This window comes from Pelodiscus sinensis, chromosome 1 (genome assembly GCF_052426305.1).
Source record: "Pelodiscus sinensis isolate ZL-2025 chromosome 1, ASM5242630v1, whole genome shotgun sequence".
NCBI classification, from domain to species: Eukaryota; Metazoa; Chordata; order Testudines; family Trionychidae; genus Pelodiscus; species Pelodiscus sinensis.
Genome location: NC_143052.1, coordinates 70192089 through 70207427, shown reverse-complemented (window position 1 = coordinate 70207427; position 15339 = coordinate 70192089). Strand labels below are relative to the sequence as shown.

At 42.4% G+C, this 15339-nt stretch overlaps 1 protein-coding gene across 6 annotated transcripts in view; it reads left to right on the top strand.

Moving 5' to 3' along the window:
- Window positions 1-15339, top strand: part of OSBPL8 (oxysterol binding protein like 8) — a 154897-nt gene that overhangs the window by 88745 nt on the left and 50813 nt on the right. For all 6 annotated transcript variants that reach the window (XM_075932114.2, XM_075932119.2, XM_075932151.2 and 3 more), the window contains 3 exons: window positions 4506-4576; window positions 11344-11424; window positions 13166-13267. In XM_075932114.2, coding sequence (XP_075788229.1) covers window positions 4506-4576; window positions 11344-11424; window positions 13166-13267 — 254 coding nt within the window. The remainder of the gene's footprint in view (window positions 1-4505; window positions 4577-11343; window positions 11425-13165; window positions 13268-15339) is intronic.

Here is a 15339-nt window from a genome sequence, read left to right as displayed (position 1 = left end):
AGAGCACGCGGGCAGCGGGAGAGTCCAGGCGTGGCGCGCTGTCCCACTTCTGGCGTGCTCCGAAGCTTTGCTCCCCATCTCCCTGGTCTGCTGGTCCGACCAGGGAGACGGGGAGCAAAGCCTTGGAGCACGCCCGCAGTGGGACAGCCCGGGCGCGCTTGAGCTGTCCCCTGCGGGCGTGCTCCGCGGCTTTGCTCCCCGTCTCCCTGCAGACCAGGGAGACGGGGAGCAAAGCCTTGGAGCACGCCCGCAGTGGGACAGCCCGGGCGCGCTTGAGCTGTCCCCCTGCGGGCGTGCTCTGCGGCTTTGCTCCCCGTCTCCCTGCAGACCAGGGAGACGGGGAGCAAAGCCTTGGAGCACGCCCGCAGTGGGACAGCCCGGGCGCGCTTGAGCTGTCCCCCTGCGGGCGTGCTCTGCGGCTTTGCTCCCCGTCTCCCTGCAGACCAGGGAGACGGGGAGCAAAGCCTTGGAGCACGCCCGCAGTGGGACAGCCCGGGCGTGCCTGGGCTGTCCCGCCGCCGGCTTCCCCGGCGGCTTTGCAAAGCCGCGGAGGGGCTGGGGCTGCAAGGCAGCCCAGGTGCGCCTGGGCTGCCCGGCTGCCCGAACCCCTCCGCGGCTTTGCTCCGCGTCTTCCTGGTCTGCAGACCAGGGAGACGCGGAGCAGCTTTTCTCGCCCCGGAGTACACGGGCGGCGGGACCGCAAGGTCCCGCAGTCCGTGTCCTCCGGGGCGAGAAAAGCCACGTTCGTAACTGCGGATCCGACATAAGTCGGGGACTGCCTGTAACTATTTTTTAAAAGTAGGATAAAATGGTTCTACTTTAGTGAATTATAGTCAACAGATTTGTAGTTCCTTAGAAGCTCTTGGTATGTCTTGTGTGATTGTGCATTTAGGTAATGCATCTATAGGTGTAGACTTTCAGTTTATGTCAATAGCTCTTTATGCATGTGTAGTAAAGTCCTGAGGAAATGCCTTGGGGGGGGGGGGAGGAGGGAGAGGATCGTTACTATGGACTTTAATTTAGAGAAATTTAGTGGCCAAAACTGTTAGGTGTTTTCATTATACACTTGCCAGTCTTATTTTACTATTTTAGCATGCTGATTATGAAAAGGCTTGAAACTCGTTAATTTCCAGCAAAGATGCTAAAACTACTTGTGGGTAAAAAAAAAAAACATCCAGAAGTTGTGTATTTACCCTGTTGGTGTTTGCCATTACGTGCCTCCTGCATTGTTCAAGACAAAACATGTTGTTCCAGAGCTAAATATGCTGTTTCCCTTTCATGCCCCACGAGGACATATGGTGAGGACAGCATTATCTAGTGCTACTATCTTCCCTTAAGCATACCCCATGTATTCTTTGGAGAGTGCTTAATTTTCCAGTTCAGAGCATTATCTTTCAACGCTGTTTATTTCATCCACTCCTCAAATCAACCTGCTTCTTTTGATGTGTTATAGTTGACAGCCTAGCCACTCAATTGATTTTAGGTCTCTTAACTTATGCTTTCCTTTTTTGCATGGGTGCACATATGGACTTAAGAAAAAAACATAATAAAATTAAAACATAATAAATAAGTCGTTACATTTTAAATCAGAATGGGTTTGGTGTTGGTATAAAGTAGGAATTAATTTATTTTATTATTTTTTCACTTAAGTGTCTTAAATGTGCAGGTTACTTGTTGTGAAATGCAAAATCAACAAATGAGTTGATGCCTGGCTGGTTTTCCCCTCCCCCTTCCTGCAAGGTTGATTGTAGGGTATACTTGCAGGTACAGCATGAGGAGACATGGAATTATGAAAAGCTTCATTTATGAAGTTTAAGACAGTTAAACTCAAATCAGCTTTCTGTAGAAGACAGATGAAATATATGTTCTGGAGGATTTTTTAGTCCAAAAAAGTTTTAAATGTACTAAGTAATATCTTATTGTATTTTAAATTTCTGAAACATCAGCGCTCTTGGTAGTCTGTTCATTTAATACGTAACTACTAAACTGTACTGCTATTTTGTCTTGCAACTGGCGGAGTCTCATTTAAATGTGATGAGACTGTCTATTACAAAAAATTACCTAAGGTCCAGCGGCCAGATGCAGCCTCTGGCTTGTCTGGATCTGTTCCTTGAACCTCAGGGCTCCCCCACTCAGTACTGGGGAGCCTGACCTGGTGCTCCAGGTCTCGCACTCTCTCCCCGCAGAACTGGAGCACACACTCTTATCAGCGTGCCTTCCCCCCCCCCCTGCTCCCCGCAAGCCCTGGTGTACAAGGGGAATGTGGGGAGTGTCTTTCTCCTCAGTTGGGGCCATGTCAATGAGAGTTTGTTCTGGGTTTTGGTTTGGTTTTTTTTTTTTTTTTTCCACTTGTGGGTGGCCCCTAACTGTTTTTTTTTTCTGTAGGTTAGTGGCCCCCTACCCGAAAAAGGTTCCCCACCCCGCCTTAATGTTTATAGTAGGCACCAAAATAGGGGCCAAATTCATCGACCTCACTGCCTGCTTTGGATCAATCCCTTGGTGAGGTTTTTAATCTGAGGGCCGGAACCTGGCCCACGTCAAATCTGATTTGTTTTGGCCTGGAGGAGAAAAGCAAATTTAAATATGGCCTTTGTAGATTCTACTAATAGTATATTGGCAGACCCAAGCAACTCATCATATTCTGCCTTTTAATATTCAGAATAGGGCATATTAGGGATTGTTGGAGTGCAGCAGTGCCCTGGCCACACATCCTGGCTGCTGTAATAGCCCTTTCCAGACCATAAGCAAACTAGGCTTATGTTAGACCAGCTTTAACTTATCCTGGGGTTGCACCTACAGATCTGGGATTAGGTGAAAGTTAAGTTTGTCTCTTGCCTTCCACTTGGTACTACGCTAAGTACATCTCATCCAGAACCAAGGATTGGTCATAAGCGCAAAGTAGAATGTGATGTATAAATCCACATGGGGACCGATCTCAGAGAACATTTGGTTTTGGTGCTGATTTTTGTGTTGAAATAGAAGCAAGGTTACTTTTATAGCAAACACATCTCTCTTTCCATACCTTATTCATTTGAAAGCTATACTTTAAGTTTCCAGTTAATAAGGGCTCAGTGTGCAGAATATTTAAGTGTACTCAAGAAATTAGTTCCATAAAAATGAAAGACAAAAGACTAATTGAAAACAATTAGTGATTCAGGTTTAAGAACTTGAGACCTGTGTTGATTTTAAACAGTACTTTTAGGCCTTCTGGTATTGTCAGTTCCAACCCCAGACAGTGACGTCAAATGCATTTTTCATTAGCATTTAGTAATAATATTCAGACAGTTGGATCCTACTGTGTTACTCCATGTTATGTCTATCAAAATTCTATACTCATGTAAAGATGAAATCACAATATATGGCTGATGGAAACATTAGATTTATTTTTGTCTATGATAACAAAAAACAAATATACTCTAACACATTCAGGAACATAAAAAGGTGGCAGCTAATCAGAACAGAGTATATGTAAGTGAGATACATACGGACTACAGAGGTTTGTCTAACAAATAGCTTCAAGTACTAATCTCCTGGAAGGCATTAAGCTAATATTGCTGAAATACACAAGTCTCATGGGGGTAGCCATGTTACCCCACGTCTTCACTACAAGGAAGATCGGTGGCTTCCACATTTGATTTAGGCTTTTCATCTGGCTAGGGTCTATTCTGAGGCATGTTGTTCTTTCTGAGATTAACTTTAAATTATCTGTTGTGCACCTAGATGGCATACTAACAGGTGCACCAGAATATTCTGAAATATGCACATCAACAATTTTTTATTCTTGCACTGGAAAAAACTGTCACCTAAGTAGTGCTGGTACAAGCTGTTCTAGCATCTCAGTCGTACATGCTATTGACTTCTTTTGCCACTTTATACTTAAGATGTTGCTGTAAAAGTGAAGTATGCCATCAAGCTGTAGGATGGGATGACTGCTTTGATGCTGATGAAAAGCTCAGTATGATTGTGTAATATAAAAAGTTGTAGATAGAAAGCAGTGTCAATTTTTTGTTTTATTCGGTTTGGATAAAAGTAAATTCTGATGTAATAAATATGCCTGCTAGAGCATTATGCACTCCACGTGCACAATATAAAACTTTGTGGAATGTAGAGTTTCACATCTTGGGCAGCATTTATGGTATTGTGTGAGCAGTTCAGAATCTCAACACTTAAGTCTGAAAAATTGGGAAAATTGTATATAATGTGAATTTAAAAAAATGAATAAACATACAGAATGTTTTCAATGAGTAAACTCACTTTTAGAAACTCACTGTACAGTAAGTGATACGTTGAAACTTCAAGATATATTTTTATTAAGCAATGTTATTTATTTACCTTTTTATAGAGGGCAGTGTTTTTATTTTTTAATTATTTTGCATCATTCTGGATGGTGACCAGATAAGTGAAATGTTCTAATTTAGGTTTTAGTTTTCAACAGACAGCTTAAATAAAATGCGGAGTATTCAAATGGATTATCATACTGCAACAATGTCATCTTCTCTTTTAAGGTTTTGATAGAGGGAAGGATGATGTGTCACAAAGTAAAGAAGATTCAGCACATTCAATGTCAAAAAGCAAGGTAAGCATAGTCACCTTTCCAAAAGCTAGTTTTGAAATATGCATTATGCAGTGGTGGAGTTCTGTATACTGGGTTTAAATGCAAGTGTATTAGTTTTAGTGAGTGTTTAATCTGGTAGATTGCTGTGCAGACTTCCTGAGAGGAGGATTACATTTTAATTAAGAGCATAGTTTCTACTTTATTAGGGTGACGTTAAGCATAAGCCTTTAGGGTAAATTCAAGAAATTCAGAGTTACAGTTTCTCATGTCTTTCTGCTAAGGATCCGATTTAGAAGAAAGCTCTTTGCAAAGATGGTCTGGGATCCAACTTTGTGCACTGGGTGTCCCCTCTACCTCTGACTACTGGAAGCATGTTCTGGACTAGAAGGAATGGGTCACTTGATAATTACTCTGTTCTCTTCATTCCTTCTGAAGCTTCTGGCTTAGTCCAATGTTTCTCAAAGTGGTCTGTGGATCCACTCTGAGAGAGCTGCTACCAGGTCATTCGCGGCTCTCCTTGGCTGCAAGCAGACAACTGCAGCTAAAGGGAGCCGTGATGCTCCACAACTGCGGAGCCAGTAAGTAAACAAACTGAAGGGGCCCAGTAGCAGCTTTCTCCGCATGGTTCCATGGCCCACTTTGAGAAACACTGCTAGTCCTTGTCAGAAAACTGTGGACTGGACTAGATGAGTAGTTGGTCTCAGTATGGCCTTTTATGCATTCTTGATGTAATTGTATAAGTGTGGATACTTGCCATTTAATAGAAATGCACAGTTGAGGCACCCAAACAATGCCACACTACAGGTTGACTCTCCCTGGCCTGGCACCCTCTGGATCTGACTAGTGTTTTCAAGTCAGGGTATTTGCCAGACCAGGGGAGTCAATACTTGACCCTCTTCCCTGCTGCTGCCTTTCCTCTTAGCCCACCCGCCTGGGTGGAGGCTCTGTTGCTTTTGACACTGGGGCTCCTGCTCAAGCTCCGGCGACATTCCCATCTCCTGGAGCTCTACTTCTTCAACTGTGGACCAGCTGGCAATTGCTTTGAGAAAAGTGGCAGTGCAAAACACAGACAGACACAGTTGAACAGATGAGTGGCAGTGACATTACTAGACCCAGATTTGAAGAAAATGCTGACGAATGTTGAATACCACATCACTGAGCCATAAAAAACCAACTGCTCCTTTACTTAGTCTTTTTGATTAACGTATGATCTATGAATAAAATAACTCTAAGAACAGCCATACTGGGTCAGACCAAAGGTCCATGTAGCCCAATATCCTGTCTACTGACAGTGGCTAATAGCAGATACCCAAGAGGGAGTGATCAGAAGCAGGTAATCCTCAAGTGATCCCTCTCCTGTCATCCATTTCCATCCCCAGACAACCAGAGGCCAGGGACACCATTCCTACCCATCCTGACTAATAGCTTTGATGGATCTAACCTCCATGAATTCATCTAGTTGTTGTTTTTTTTATTCCTGTTAAAGTCCTAGCTTTTGCACATTCTCTGGCAATGTTATCCCTGTTCTGATATTTTATTACCAGCTAGCCTTTCCCCTTCCAAAGTCGTAAGATTATTTTAAAAGCTGGGGCAACAATTTTGCACGCCTGTAATGCCTGTAATCCCAGTTCCATTAAACTGGAAAGATTGCACTTTAAATGCACTAATATGTCATTTGTAAATTGAATTTCCTTTACTTAGCTATGCTGTTCTGATATGGCCAAGATGAAATTGGGTTTTGTGTTAATATAGCCTCACTGCCTAGACTGAAAAACTTGGCTTACAGAGAGATCTACTATTCTACTAACCCAGTTCCTGTCCACATGTTAATTATGGCAGTGTATGATTGGTTATATTGAGACTCTATTATTGCTTTGTTGGTAACATTTATATGGTTCTAACTAAATTTGTATTCCCACCTCCTCCCAACAGTACGTTATTTTTTATATAGTTCCTTGCTAGATGGCTAGACGATAGATGACCGCAAACAGCATAGAGATCTGAAAAAAAGTCCACAAGAACTTCATAACCAGGACCAAGTCATTAGTGGTTATTTGGAAACCTCCATCTGGAGTATTTTTCTTCTAAGGTCTCTGTCACTCTGCAGCCCATTTGTCATATTAACCTGCATTTAGTACCATGGTGTGTCCCCAAATTGGGAAGGTGTAGGATTCACATCAGGGTAAACCAGAAGTGACCTAGAAGCTTATTTAAAAGCAGATGAGTGCTTCCAGCCCTTCCCCTCTGCGGGAGGACATGGGGGTTCACCTGCTGGAAGGCAGTGCAAGTAGTGACAGCCTGGGCAGCACCAGCATTAATCAACCTCTGGGCAGCCCCCACACCCTGGGCAGGGCACACCCAGATGAGGGTGCAATGTCGGTTGTGTCAAACCGATCAGGTGGCTGGAAAACCCCACCCACAGCTGCACATCACTAGACTCCTGCCCCGGTCTCTGGAGCCCCACCCCTGCAGCCAAGACCCCCTGGGGCCTCGCAGCCCTTTGGCAGGCACCACACCCCTCCTCCTGCTGCGGAAGAAGCACACCAGCTTTGGTCTTGCCTGCCCACCAGCTCACCAAAAAGATGAGGTTGAGGAAGATGAGGACAGTTTTGGAGGAGGTGATCCTGCACTGCCCTGTCACTCTGGCTTCTTTGTTCTGCCAGTGCCCCAGCTCTGCTGTCCCCCGTGAGTTTCCCCTGGAGTAGCAGCTGCCCTTTCTGTGGCTCCAGCTGCCCTTTCTGCAGCTCCAGCTCAGGCCCTGTCCGGGGCTGCTGGAGGAGCAGCCACCCACAACACCGCTCTGGCTCTGGCCCCAACTCAGGCCAGCCACCTGCTACTGAGTGGCTCCATTGAGGTGGGGTGGGCCTCAGTTTCTTGGTGTGGGCCGATGCAGGTGCACACCTTAGAGGGAACACTGGTCTCTGGGGCTGGCATTAGACTGGCCAGGGTACAGGGCGGAAGCTGAAACCAAAGCTAAAGCACGAGCTCTGCCATCTGGGACTGAAGACTGGATTTGGACTTAGACTTCAGTCCCCCTCCCAGACATGTATAGTAGTTTTTGTTGTCAGAAGGAACTTGAAATACAGTGAGGTCTGAGAACCTTTGTATGGCTGTTTTTTCTGTAGTCAAGCACGTGCACAGCAAAAACTGCACATTTTCTTAAATACTGTTCTCCCTTTGGAGTAACACTTGACACATTTGTGAGATCCTTGGTCAGCATCATATTCATGGTTTGATCTCTAGCTCTGGATGGAAGGGGAAAATATATATATTTAAATGGCTATTTTTTTTCAGGGCTTATCTCTAGAACTCCTGGCTCAAATGACCCTGGGCCCTCCTGAGACACACAATACTTCAAAAGAATCTATGCACATGGTTGTTAGAGGATTTAGGAAGGTGGACAGAATTTGTGATGCAATCTTAGCTATAATGCTGCTATTGCCAACTATATTGTCTACATTAGCCTGATCCAGTGGCTTTATGGTCTATTTACATTGGAAGGAAAGGGCAATTTGTGAGAGCAAATATGATTTAAGTATTTACTTATAGCTCATTCTCTATAAAGAGGATATCTTGTATTCCTTATACAAAAACAAAAGCTTTAATTTCTCTGTAAACTGAAAAATTCAATGCAATCTTAAATATGGAACTGTGATGGAATGTCCACAATAATGTTCTATGTATTAATTTTTTTTAAAAACACCTCGGTGTAATATCCTGCTGCTCACAGTTCCTGTCTCTGAGCTCAAGTGCTCTGCAGCTGAGGGAATAGCCTTGTAATTCTGTGATGTCATAGTTGAGAAGGCTGGACCATGTTAGCCTTTGTACAGTTGCTTAGCTCTGACTCTGGATCCCTTCAGATGCAATGCAATATCATTCAATTCTAGTCCATACTCAGGCCGCACTGTTCAGGGAAAGGGAGAAAATACAGTTGGTCATTATCTAGCTCATTTATGGGTTGGTCCTGAAACTTCTCAAACCTCTATTTGGTGTTTAACTGAGATTATTTAATGTATAATTTAACTAAATTTCTGATCTTTGAATATTTATTCAGTTTATTTTCTCATCTTTCCATTTCAGGTTCTTACTCTTTTTTTTTCCTGTCAGACAATTTCAGTGTTTCTGTCCTTTCCAGTTACTGTATCTAGACCTCAGTAAGCTGCAATGAGACAACCCCGCACCACCCATTAACCCCACCCCGCACCACCCATTAACACCTTTTTCCACCTTCAGTTTAGTTTTGCTGTGGCAGTTGGCCTGACTTTATGGGAATAATCAGCTCCCTAGGTCTCAAGATAAACATTAACAGAGACAATTAGCTGTTCCAGCTTACAAAGGCTAAGTGGCTTCCCATTTGTCTAAGCATGGACTGGACCAACAATGATGAAAGTTACTCCCCATACAGTACAAGGAAGGTACAGCGCCTGCCTCACTAGAAGGTGCAGTTGGTCCTTCCTATTTAAAAAAAATTCTCTTGTCACTTTTATATGTGAATTTAGTGCTTAGGAAAGGTGTTGGGTTGACCTATATAGAGTCCAAAGTCTTCCATTTGTCTGCCAAACAAGTTCCCGATAGATAGACTCATCACTGTGCCTTTCTAATGAACTTCAACCCTCACATGGAAGCCAAGTTTTCTAGTTCTAGGATTAATATGTGTTAGTGTGGGGCCTCACACACATTTTTGCACTTCAGATTGCATTCAATTCCTTTTGACAGGTAAACTGAAAACTTCAAAATGTTATTGTGGGTTTTGCTCCATTACCCTTTGCCTCTTGTTTTTTCCTGGCTCATCCCTCCACAAATTCTTGAAACAAAGTAATTATTTCTTCACTTTTTGCTATGAGATGAAAGTACTTGAATCCTGATGACTTAATAGAAAAGGATTCACATGTCCAGTTTTGTATGTAACTTTTGAACCTAAATGTTTTGTTTTGAATGGGCTTTGTTATGAAATTAATAAGATCCCTTTTCCCCTCATTTTCCCAAATGTAGATTGAATATAGGGAATTTCTATACTTACATATTTTAGACTCGGTCATTCCTAAGTGTTTTAGAAGAACTTGGGTGAATGAAGTTTGTATTTGTACCAAGACAAATGTCCATTTTCAAGGAGATTGAAGTTGCTTTATCATCTATGCAGCAAGAAAGCAATATTGTTTCTTGGGCATTTTGCTACAAAAGCATCTTTTGCCGATCAGTGGATCGAGAAACACATCTCATTTGAAGTTTTATTTTTGAGTTGGTAGCAGATAACTGCTGAATAGTCCCCAGTGGTGATAAACTGGGTTGCAATAATAATGAAAAGTGATAAGTTGTAACATCACAGCAGACTTTCCTTAGAGATGGTCAGTTGTCAGTCTTTTGGCTGGATTCATCAGTGTCCTCTTTAGGGATGTAAGTGACTAGTCAACTAGTCCCTTGACTAGTTGCTTCCCTTCCCCTCCTCCCCCACTACTTCTCTTAAAGCAGCAAGGGTTCGGAGCAGGAGCTGGTGCTGTGGGAAGCTGGCTTAAAATCCAGTTCCCCCTACCGCTGTCTCTGTAGGGAGCGGGAGCGGGGGGGAAAGAGGCAGGAGAGACAATGGGGTAGCGACGATTGGGTGCGAGCTGGGAATCAGCTGATTCACGGCTCGCGCGCAGTCCCAGAGGCATGCTTTTTAAAAGTATGAAGAGCTCTTCACACATTTAAAAATCAGAAGCATAGAGGGGGCGATCTGGCCCTAGCCAGGAATCTTCGGGCCCAACTTGCATTGGGTCCCTCCCCCTCCCCCTGCTGCACTTCAGCCTTTTAACTGTATTAAGAGCCTGACTAGTTGATTAAACTAAATTTAACATCCCTAGTCCTCTTCCAGATTTCTTTTGGCTAATGAGCGATAGATAAAAAGAAACATTAAAAAGAAACGATCTTTGAATCTTTTAAGACCTAACCAATAAAAACCTCTTGTTGCTGAGTCAGCACATTGACCAGCCATAAATGAAGGCTCCAGTTTTGTAAGCAGCTCTCCAATCTCAAGGTACTTGGATGCTCTACTATGATGCCCTTGATCTTCTGGAATAGGCAGGGGAGAGAAGAATAGTAATTAAACTCTGCTTGATCATGGAACAAATTTAAAAAGTCTAGTCTGAAGTAGTTACCTGACCCATGAAGGGAATCATGCATAAGCACTCCCAGAGCAGCTGGCACAAGAAGAGTTGTCAGGCTGTAGGTGTCAAATGTTGAAGAGGTGAGCTCCTCCCAATTTTAAAATCCCATGGTCCATGTTTCAGCCAAAGAGAGTGTTTAAAAAAATAAACCAGGCAGAAACAACTCCCATCTGGTGATTGGAGGAGGTGAGGTAGAGTGAGGGCTGACAGCTTCAACAGTGTTACTGAGCATGCTCAGTACAAGCCAAACAGAAAATGGGATGGAGGGGAATTGTCTCCTGCTTCCCCCACTCCCACTGTTTTTACGTTCAGCTCTGGTAAAACAATTTAAAACTAATCACATTTGGAACATCCAAAGTGTTCCTTAGCAACCAACTGCTCATTCAACACATTTACTACATGTAGTTGAGCTTCTTTTGGAGCACTCATGTGCAATAGTGCATTCCTTAAAGTAATGAAGCATAACTCTGTAAATAGCTTGGGAATAAAGCAGACTAAGAGAAAATATTTTATTTTTATTGCAGGAAGTAAAATGAAATTGTGAGGACAGGCATATCACTTTGTTTTGTCTGAGTGAAAAATTGTCCTAATGTGTCCAGGTATCTATCACCAACACTTATTTGTCCTTTATTATGTAAATTTCAGTCTGAATCCAAGCTTTACAATGGCTCCGATAAGGACATCTCCTCTACTGCAAACAAGCTTACAAAAAAGGAGTCTCTCAAGGTGAGTCACTTTTCAAAATGGGTTATTAACAGCCTGCAACTTGATTGTCTATCTAGATCATCTTCCAGTCAGACCTTAAAAGATAAATAGGGATAAGACCTCTGAGAGAGCGCTTGGAACAGGACTTTTTTAAAACCCAGTTCTGATACCAGCCTGCAAGACCCATTCTGACCACTCCCTCATTGTTTCTTTCATGTTTTTATTTGTCTTCTACCAGCAAAAGCCTTAGATCCAGGAAGAGACACATTCCCCCTGCTACTTAATTTTTTTTAATATATTCATATTCTATGCATATGAATGAAGTTCAGCCAATTTTTATCTCTAAAATAATAGACGTGAAATCTTTTTCTATCATTGAGTTCCAGTATTAAAGACCTTTTAAAATATTAAAAACAAAAGAAAAATACAATTTCAGCAATGTAAAGCAAGTTTGACAAACTGATGAGGTATTTCTTTTCCTGAAAAATGCTGCAGTCTGTATTCTTTATACCTACCTAATCCTGCCCACAACAAAATATAGTTGACCTGCTCCCACTATTATGACACTGGGTCCTGTGGGACCCACAGGATCCTAGGGCTCTACTCTAAAAAATATCTATGACCATTGCTGTACAATGATACTAAGGTAACTTAGTTTCTTTGGTGCAATCTTTAGGATCACATGTAAAATGGAAAGCATGCCACTCATTGAATCACCAACACTTCCTTGTGTTATCTTGTTGGTGTTTCATCCATATATTGATAAGATCAGACTCTTAAGTTTAAAGTCGCTGCCAGAAGACTTTTCAGCTTGAGGTCCCCAGAACCAAAAATAATCTGAAAATAATCCTGTTTGATTTGAACCCAAAACCAGTGTTCCCTAACTTGTCATCAAATAGAAAACTCAGATGTGTTTTGAATCCATGAAAACATTGAGTCAACTTGAAAATAATTTTTCTGATCTTCATATGAGTTTGTTTGAATTTGGCTGCGTGAGTGCCCCTTTTTTTAATAAATTGACTAAAATTTGAAATTGAACTCTCCATTCAATTCAATTCAGTTTGAATTGAAAAGTTGAAATAAAATAGTCAAGATTAAACATTTCAAAATGGTCAAAAAAGAAATGTTTCAACTCCTGAACGTTTTTTTTTCAGGTGAAACTATTTAACAAATTTCAAATAGTATTGGGTCCTGAATAATGTAGCGATGAAAAAGTAATTCATTTAACAGCCCCAGTTCTTGAGGTCGGGTACTATGAAAAGAAAAGGGCATTGCTGATGTCCCCTGGGGAAAGAGGAGAGGAGTTAAATGCTTGAATTATTGTTTAATTCAGTGGAATTTTTAATATGCATACATGTCCCAAGCCCCACATCTGCGCAAATATGCTGTGTATGAGAACTTGAAATTCACTTATTTACAATTAGTAGTCAAACTGACTGGTCTACTTGCCTTTCTTATAAGAAGTAATGAAATAAATAGTAACATAGTGATAAATGATTGACTTCCGTTATTTAAAGTGGTGATTGTAACCTTTTTTACTTGACATTAGAAGTGGCTTGTAGGGAAAACTATTGTATGTTCAAGACAGACATTTTACCACATTTTAACGCTTCGTCTTTGTCTGTATAGTTTCAGGTTGAACTTTGTCTTACAATTTTCCTGCGTTTTTCTTAGTTGCAATAGCTTTTTTTTATTGCCGTGGCTTGTTTTTTCCTAGTAATTTTTAAATGGTTTTACCATCTTCTATATTTGTTAATTACAGGTTCAAAAGAAAAATTACAGAGAAGAGAAGAAGAGAGCTACAAAAGAATTGCTTAGCACAATCACAGACCCATCAGTCATTGTTATGGCTGACTGGCTGAAGGTCAGAGCTTGACTGTGAAATCAGAGTTGAAATTTTAGCAGCTGCCTGCTGTTTACCTACCAGAATAGAAAAGGCACAGAATCCTAGTGGGTTGCTGATTAATGTTTTTTGGCCTGCAGAGTATCTATTAATTGCAACCCAGAGCTCCATGCCTGAAATCTTAGGGGATAACACAAGGGAGCTGGCTGTTGCTTACTGTAGTCACCATAGTTACATTGATCTTATATGTACAGCAACTAATTTTAAAAACTAATTGAGGTTGGTTTTTTTAGAATTTATGGACATTCTGCTTGATCATAGAGAATTCCTTAATTTCTGGTAGAAGTCCCAAAACTAAGGCCAGTAAATCTTGGGTATTTTAACAGTGATTCCTTCTTGCACATTTCTTCCTTTTCTCTTTTATCCTATATGAAATAGCTATAATCCTTGAATATTATTTCCATAGGAGGGATGAGAAGATATGTTCCAAACAATGGGCAGTGCCACCAGCAGTAGGCCAATGCAAAAGCAGAATGGGCATGAAGGATGTTATGGACTAGTTGACTATCCAATAAGGAAATACGTATCGGATAATTGAATCAACTAGTCATTTCCCCTTCCCCCGCCCCCTCTTGCTGCCTCTATCAGATAGAGGCAGTGAAGGGGGTACTTCAAAGTGACAGCACCCAATAGAGCCCGGGGTACAAGCTCCATGTGGCACTGCCACTTTGAAATGCCATGGTGGCGTTTCAAAAGGACAGTGCCGCACAGCTGATCCCGGGCTCCGTGTGGTGCTGCCTCTTGAAACTCTGCTGCAGCATTTTAGAGTGGTAGCACCACTGACCTCGGTCTTGCTGCAGCATTTCCATGGGACCGGGAGTCAGCTGAGAAATCCAAAGTGGAAGCACCCGGGTTGTGGAAGCATTTCAAAGTGGAAGCACCCGTGTTGAGCCCAGCTGGGAAATCCCCAGCTGACTCTGGCTCCATGCAGTATTTCAAAGCGGCAGTGCCGCATAAAAGGGACATAAAATGTATGTCTTGTACATTTCAAAGCTGGCAAGCCGCGTGCAGCCTGGGGCCAGCGGGAAGTCTTGCTGATTCTGAGCTCAACACGGGTGCTTCCACTTTGAAATGCACACGGCCCTCTTGCGCGTTTCAGAGTGGAAGTGTCCACATGGAGCCCGGAGTTGGTGGGACTTCCCACTGGCCCCGGGCTGCACCTGGGGTTCCAACTTTGAAATGTACGAGAGCCCCTGCGAGGGCTCTCGTACATTTCAAAGGAGGAATGAGGAAGTGTCTGTTGAGTAGTCGATCAAAATTCCATTGACTACTCGACTAGTAAAGTAATCGATATTTAACATCCTTAGGGGGAACTTACACAGAGATTAAACTAAATGGCTTATCTGTAAGAAATAATATCTACTGTGCTTATGGAAAAGCCTTACTACATAGAAGGGTTAAATTAAGGTCAGCAAACTGGTGTTTCATCTGCTTGACGGGAAGGAATAAATTCTAGACTGATCAGAACTAAATCACAAGCATTCAAACTCCAGACATTCAAGTCCAAGGAATCTAAGAACTCATTGTGGTGCACAGGAGGAGCTGGTCTCTCAGGTAGCTAGTAACCCATGCCACATCTGGATTTTTTTAATAAATCTGAAGGTTGGTTGTCCTTGATTTCTATTCACAATCAGATCTGAAGACCTCTAAGAATTGTTGTGACCTAGCATCTCTGAGGGTATGTCTCCACAGCTGGTTGGCTGGTGCCAGAAGGCAAGGGGCTGTAGAGATATCTACGTCGTAGTGAAGTTTCCAGGCTCAGGTGTGGTGGAAGAGTCCCAGAGTCTGAGTTCAGATGTCTACACAGAAACAAAACAGCCCTATAGCCTGTGCCCTTTGAGCCTGAGTTACCTGGCATGGGTCAGCCATGGTGGGGTTTTTTGTTTTTGTTTTTGACTGTGTAGATACACCCTAAAGAGAGCAATTGCATTCTGCACCAATTATAACTTCTGAGTTGCATTTACAGTAGTTCCATTCAGTCTGTTACAGGAAACCCATATGTCGTGAATAATAATGCTAGTGGTTAATGGTTA